The following is a 7,709-nucleotide window of genomic DNA, read 5'->3' on the forward strand; positions in this document are numbered from 1 at the left end:
CGCTGGAGCGGCGATACCCGGAAGACACGCCGAGGCAAGATGAAATCTCGCTCGGCGTGAACCAGGTAAGTGACTACACACCTCGTTCCGAGGTAAGTATTTCATAATCAGCCAGTATGCGGTGCATATTAGCTCATTATGACTTTTCCCTTACAGGAGGATAAAAAAAAAAAAATGTTCATGCGGGTTTACAACCATGAATAAGCACCAAGTCAGTGCGAAACGTCAGTTATCCTCCTGTTTCTGTTGCTGTGATCTGGTATGTTTTTGCTGTTCGTTTAAATAAAGACAACCTGTTTGGTTTGGAGTGCGGCCATCCATCCTTCATTTTACGCCAATGCTTGCCTAGTGCACTGCCAGCACCCTTGGAATCCTACACCTGTGTATGACCCTATAGCAGACCCACCTTGAGCGGTGATTTTCCTTCTTCTATGACTTTTCCCTTACAGGAGGATAAAAAAAAAATGTTCATACGGGTTTACAACCGCTTTAAGTGGTTAATGTGAGCTAACATTAGAGGTATTTTTTTTTTTTTTTTTTACATTAGAGGTATAATCGTTCGAAAATTGTCTTTGCGCAAAACTCCCATAAGACTGTGCATTCCAACAATGGAGAACTTTGGAGAAAAATGATGATGACTGGTAGTTACCCAAGCTTCAAAAACCCTTCTGACTGCCCTCTGCATATCTGCAATACCCATTCACCTCTGTTCCGCTTCTGACTTACCCACAAGTGTCTAGCAGTGGTCAGGTAAAAAGGAAAGAAAAGTTACAAAGTGACGGTTTTCAGTATTGGCGCTGCCCGTGTCAATGCGGTTTTTGGTACTGACCCAAGTGCCATATGGTGAATATTTCCCCGACTCAACATTTCAGGCCTAGAAGCAGCAAAACAACCTTTATCCATTAGTTAAGAAGTCATCAAACTCCAGCATTGCTTGCATGTTATTAGTGGGATGCCGAGATGTTAGCCAGAGCCTTGGGAATGGATTGACCTGCCAGCACGATGCACTTTTATCTAGGTTATTAACAACTTTCTGTAGTCAAAAAAAAAGAAAAAAAAGAAGAAGGAAGACAAGCAATGGTATGGAAAGGCAGACCGTTCGCTAATTTGGACTCCAGAGAGCAGATTGCACAAACACTGTCTGATTTCCTAAACCCAGACAGACTATTACTCGAAGGGTCACACTTCTCTAGTGGGTTACTACTGAATACCATCCATGATCACCGCTACACTGAAACATTTCCGGTAATCTTAACTCTTCAATAACATTTCAGATTTTATTTATGTCACTTATTTAGGAATAAACTTGGGTAGATTCAGGTAGGGGCGCGCAAAACTAGGTCGGCGTAGCCTAGCGTGTTTACACTACGCCGCCTTAAGTAAGAGGCAAGTACATGATTCACAAAGTACTTGCCTCCTTACTTAGGGCGGCGTAGTGTAAATGCGGCGGGCGTAAGGGCGCCTAATTCAAATGGGTTGGGGGGGAAAGCCCTGTTTAATGGTAATGAGGCTCGACCTCACGGTTTTGACGTTTTTAGGTCACTGTGCATGCGCCGAGCGAATACATTTCCCAGTGTGCATTGTGGTTACGTACGCCGCACGGGCCTATTGATTTCGACGTGGATGTAAACGACGTAAATCCCGATTCGCGGACGACTTACGCAAACGACGTTAAAATTTCGAATCTCGCGGCGGGAACGGCGGCCATACTTTAACATTGTTATTCCACCTAATAGGTGGAATAACTTTAGGCCTCCTAAGGCCTTTACGGAAACGGCGTAAATCGACTGCGGCGGCCGGGCGTACGTTCGTGAATCGGCGTACAAACTCATTTACATAATCTACGCCGACCGCAATGGAAGCGCCACCTAGCGGCCATCCGAAAAATTGCAATCTAAGATAGGACGACGCAAGCCGTCGTATTTTAGATATGTTTAAGCGTATCTCTGTTTGAGCATACGCTTAAACATACGTCGGCGTAGATTCCGAGTTAGGCCGGCTTATCTACTGATAAGTCGGCCTAACTCTTACTGAATCTACCTAACTGAGCCTCTGCCACAGGCCTATTTCTTTTGAACATCTTTTATGCAAATTGCTTAATTATGATGCCATATTTTATAACATTCATCAATTAAAGTGGTTCGTAAACTCATACATATATCCAGTTAAGCGACAGGCCTCAGTGATACACAGACGAAACAAATCTTCGTACATAAGTTGCACCTGTATATCTGCAGCACTCTCTCCTTTACAGCCATTCAAAGCACATTATTTAGGCAGCATTTCTGAGCTCCAAAAGGCAGGAGGTGGAAATCCGATGTCACAAACTGCATAGCATAGAGCAGGGAGCGGAGTTAGAGGAAATGGACACACCCACCTCTACACCGTCTCATAGGAAAACATGCACAGCTGAGGCTGTCAATCAACTGCTGTGTCCTGGAGGGACGAGTGGGGCAATTTCTCAGGATTGTCTGGTATCGGCATAAAAGTGGCTCATGCAGATAGCAGAGGAATGAGAGAGGAGACTGAAATCACACTGGGTGCTTTAGTTAAAGGCAAGTACACACTATAGGGTAGACATGTGGATTCGTTTTCGTCCGAAGGCATTTTCGTCTGAATTTCAGGTATTTTCGTTATCGTTTTAACAAACGATAACGAAAGCACAGAAAACAAAAAAAACGAAAGATCCGACATAAACAAATGCTTTATTTTCGTTTTCGTTGCGGTCGAATGTGCCTAACCTTTACTCTATTAGTCCAATATTATTCTACATAGAGAGACATGAAGATTCGACATAGAGAGACATGAAGAGTCGACATAGAGAGACATGAAGAGTCGACATAGAGAGACATGAAGATTCGACATAGAGAGACATGAAGAGTCGACATAGAGAGACATGAAGAGTCGACATAGAGAGACATGAAGATTCGACATAGAGAGACATGAAGAGTCGACATAGAGAGACATGAAGAGTCGACATAGAGAGACATGAAGATGCGACAGAGAGACATGAAGAGTCAACATTTATTTTTATTTTTTTTAAGATTCTGTCGAATCTTCTTTTTTTTTTACATTTAGAACATTCGACAGACACCATAAGCCTTCAATGACAGATTCGACCTTAATTTGGATTTTCGGACGAATGCATTTTTTTAACGAAAAACAAAATAAATAAAAACTAATTTCGGGAGTAACTAAATAAATTTATTTTTCGGCCGAAAACGAAACAAAATATTTCAGTGTGCACATGTCTACTATAGGGCAGTGATGGCCAACTTGGCACCCCAGATGTTTTGGAACTACATTTTCCATTATGCTCAACTACACTGTGTGCATGAGAATCATATCCAGGTGATATTTACTGTAGCAATGGAGTGTAGTATATAACAGCGATTAGTCACTAAAAGTAGCACAATGTTCCAAATGTGGGTCATCAATCATTATTACATACAAGTGCATGTGTAGCAATTGCCTGTTATAACCCATGGGGCTATCACGGGCAATGATCAGTATGAAAAAAATTACAATAATTGCCTGTGTGTGCACAAATGTAACCGTCCTTTAACACAAAGTAACAGCTAACGCTAAAGAGGGTAAATAGCAAAGACAAATACGTAGAATTTTTTCAATTCATTGGGTAAATTTGCATACATTTATATGATGGCAATTTACTTGCTCGTTCACCTAAAGTATCCTTGTATGTACGTTTCTATTTTAGCAGCCATTTGATTTTTAAATAATGTAGACAATCATTTGTTTTACCATTATATACAGTATATAGACCGTTTTTGGTCTGCAGATCCAAGATGGATAACATGCTACCGACAATCTTAATGAGGGGCTTTAGCCAGATTCCCAAAAAAATAATAAACAGACACTCACCTGTCCATGGATCCAGTGCTTTCCTCACCTGGGCCAGTTCTTCACCGGTCTTCAGGTCCCTAGCGCCGGCACGTTAACTTCAGGAAGCCGGCTATGACTCCTTGTGGCTTCACAGCCGGTGTCCCACTGTGCATCCATGAGCCGTGCCCTTTGAATGGTCCCGCAGCCTCCTGGGACCTGTGATGTGTCCCAGAATGTGGCGGGGCTGGGCAAGGTGAACTTCCACTCGGATCACCTCCTAGGCGATCCAAGCAGAAGTGCAAGCAGCTACCAGCCTAACTAGGTACCCCCCACCCTCAAAAAAAATAATAATAATTTCAAATATAGTAGAGGAGGGGACGGAGGAGGATGAGCATACCTTCCTCTTTTGGTGAAGTTTCACTTTAACAGAGAATTAAGTCATTTAAAATGTATATTTTGTTCCATATTCAAAATGTGTATTGTCACAAAATTCTGTTCAGGAAGAGACATGATGTTGCTGGTTCTACCTCTTCATGTACGCTTACCAGGCACCTCTAGATTAGGGGTTGATATGCCTGCTGAAGCACCCATAGAGAAAGAGTAATTATCCTTGCCAAGAGGTAGATCTCCCTGCTGAGACTAACCTAGAAAAGGGGTAGATCTCCCCGCCAAGACACCTCTAAAGGGGTAGATCTCCCAGCTGAGACACCTCTAGAGAAGGGGTAGATCTCCCTGCTGAGACACCACTAGAGAAGGGGCAGATCTCCCTGCTGAGACACCACTAGAGAAGGGGTAGATCTCTATGCTGAGACACCACTAGAGAAGGGGTAGAGCTCCCTTGCTGAGACACCACTAGAGAAGGGGTAGATCTCCCTGCTGAGACACCTCTAGAGAAGGGGTAGATCTCCCTTGCTGAGACACCACTAGAGAAGGGGTAGATCTCCCTTGCAGAGACACCTCTAGAGAAGGGGTAGATCTCCCTTGCAGAGACACCTCTAGAGAAGGGGTAGATCTCCCTGCTGAGACACCACTAGAGAAGGGGTAGATCTCCCTGCTGAAACACCACTAGAGAAGGGGTAGATCACCCTGCTGAGACACCTCTAGGGCAGATCTCCCTACCGAAACACCTCTAGACACCTCTAATTTCACCAAATTTTGCTAAGCTCTGGGGAAAATTCCTTTGGTTTAACAGCAAGGAGATCTAGCATTTCTCTAGTGGCGTCTCTAGAGGAGAAATGGATCTCCCTGCTGAGACACCACTAGAGGAGGGGTGAATCTCCCTGCTGAGACACCACTAGAGGAGGGGTGAATCTCCCTGCTGAGACACCACTAGAGGAGGGGTGAATCTCCCTGCTGAGACACCACTAGAGGAGGGGTGGATCTCCCTGCTGAGACACCACTAGAGGAGGGGTGGATCTCCCTGCTGAGACACCACTAGAGGAGGGGTGGATCTCCCTGCTGAGACACCACTAGAGGAGGGGTGGATCTCCCTGCTGAGACACTTCTAGTGTAGGGATAGATAGCCATATGGAGACACCTCTAGAGGAGGGGTGGGATTTCCCTGCTTAGATGCCTCTAGAGACGGGGTGGATTTCCCATACCGCTAGTGTAGTAGTGGATAGCCATACAGAGACATCTCTAATGTAGGGGTGGATATTCCTACCAAAAAGCCTTTAGGGTAGGAGTAGATATTCTTGCTAAGATACCTCTAGAGCAGGGGTGTCAAACTCAATTTCATCGGGGACCGAATCAGCATTACGATTGTCCTCAAAAGGGGCGGTTGTAAGATTAGAGGTCCAACGCATCCCCTCCCCTTACATTAGATGTCAAGAGCCACCCTTTCCTTATGCTGCTGCTGGGAAGAAGCTGGATGCATTGCTTGAAAGCAGAAAGTAGGGGTCTGGAGGAGGACCAGAGGAGGGCTCAAGCTCTCCTGCAGCTGCAGGAGAGGTGCGAGGGCCACATGAAATGGCCTGGAGGGCCAGATTCGGCCTGCGGGCCTTGTGTTTGACACCTGTGCTCTAGAGGATGGATATCCCTGCTATGACATCTCTAGAGTAAGGACGGATATCCCTGCTGGAACACCTCTAGTGTAGGGATGGATATTTTTACCAAACCTTCTTGAGGGTAGGAGTGGATATTCCGGCCCAGACACCTCTGGAGTAGGGGTTAATATCCCTACCGACACACCTCTAGGATAGGGAAACCTATCCTGGATAATAAATATCTAGGGTAAGGGTGGATATTCATGCGGACATACAAGGGTAAGGATAGATATCGCAGCTGGGCATTGCTATCCACTGGCATTGTAAGCTGGAATCCCACTTGAACGTGGCACAGCCAAAATGATGAGTTTGTACTCTAAGCCACAAAAATATTGTACATTTTTGGCATACAAGTATTTTAGGTATACAAGAGCCCGCAAGAAAGTAAACAAATGTGCATTTGGCCCCACACCATCAAATGTCCCAGTTTTGATCAAATAGTAAATTTCCAATCTTAACAACCAATCACAACTCTGCCCAACAGAAATCGTTTCTGCCAGAAAGTGGTCTTTTCTCTGAATTTTTTATTTTTTTTTTACATCAGATTTTAATAACATGAGAAAGGTCTTATTAATTTATAGTTGATGCACAGCCCCTAACTAGAAATATCTTAAGGTCCACTGGTACAAAAATTCAATAGTAATTTATTAATAAAGCTTAAATATATAGATTAAAAAGAAAAAAAAATGTTTACTTAAAAGCAGTAGTACACCACGGCACTGAAAAAAAACCCCTGCAAGGCAATAACATAATGTGCTAGTATGCGTTGCATACGGTAGCACATTATGAAATATATACCTTAGAACGAAGACCTTCAGTAGTGCGCCGAAAACGCTGGCAGGGCTTCCATCTTCATCCAGTCTTCCTTCTGGGTTTGCAGGCTCCGGCAGCTTAAATGTCTAAGCCACGATGACATCACAGCCACGGCACAGGGCTCTGAAGGAACGGAATGGGTATATCGTTCTTTCAGGGCATATGCACCGGTGACAATGCTGACTGACAAAATAGCATTGAGGAGATATTCATTTTACTATAAGTTTACCTGTAGGTAAAAACCACAAAGCGGACTTGGCTACCACTTTAAAAACACCATTTTCCCTATTATACACCACCAATATGTGAAATTTACCTTGGAAACACCAAGTTTTCTTCGCGACGACCATCTCTGCTGCAAGAGAAGGAAACGTTGAAAGTTAAAAAAAGAAAAACCTCAGTGGACTGTAAAGATCCAGCCAACAAAAGTCAGAAAAAAAAATCATGATCTCCAACATACGTAACAAGAAATTGCAAGACAATATTTAACCTGCACAGCAAAAAAAAACAATTTGGTATGGACTTGATAAAATAACTACCGTATTTATCGGCGTATACCGCGCACTTTTTTGCCCTGAAAATCAGGGCAAAATCGTGGGTGCGCGGTATACGCCGATACCCGCGCCGAGTTTTGAATACTGCGCCGACATATACCGAGCGCAGTACACTCGGGTATAGTCGGGCAGTCTCGGCTCCTTCCACGCTCACGTCCTGGACGTCAGCGCGAGAGTTGCCGAGCATTGCCGACAATACACGTGTACTGCGCTCTGTATATGTCGGCGCAGTATTCAAACTCGCCGCGGGAAACGAGCGGGGAGGACGCGAGGACGCCGCAGAAGGACGCCGGACCCGACAGAGAGGACACCCGAAGCCGCAGAAGGACGCCGGACCCGACGAAGAGGACACCCGAAGCCGCAGAAGGACGCCGGACCCGATGAGGCCGTTGATGGTCGCCGCGCAAGACACCAAAACTGTAAGTACAAAAAAACGTTTTTTCCACAGGATTCG

General features: G+C 44.7%; 1 protein-coding gene across 2 annotated transcripts in view; it reads right to left on the reverse strand.

Annotated features, from left to right (window-relative positions):
• The window catches only part of MCTP2 (multiple C2 and transmembrane domain containing 2), a 329,446-nt gene that overhangs the window by 145,547 nt on the left and 176,190 nt on the right, over positions 1 to 7,709 (reverse strand). Inside the window, exon 8 of one of the 2 annotated variants that reach the window (XM_040342357.1) lies at positions 7,018 to 7,053. In XM_040342357.1, the coding sequence (XP_040198291.1) occupies positions 7,018 to 7,053 (36 nt within the window). Of the gene's footprint in view, positions 1 to 7,017; positions 7,057 to 7,709 lie in introns of both variants that reach the window. The other variant, XM_040342356.1, reaches the window with a different exon arrangement.

This window comes from Rana temporaria, chromosome 3 (genome assembly GCF_905171775.1).
Source record: "Rana temporaria chromosome 3, aRanTem1.1, whole genome shotgun sequence".
In the NCBI taxonomy this organism is placed as follows: domain Eukaryota; kingdom Metazoa; phylum Chordata; class Amphibia; order Anura; family Ranidae; genus Rana; species Rana temporaria.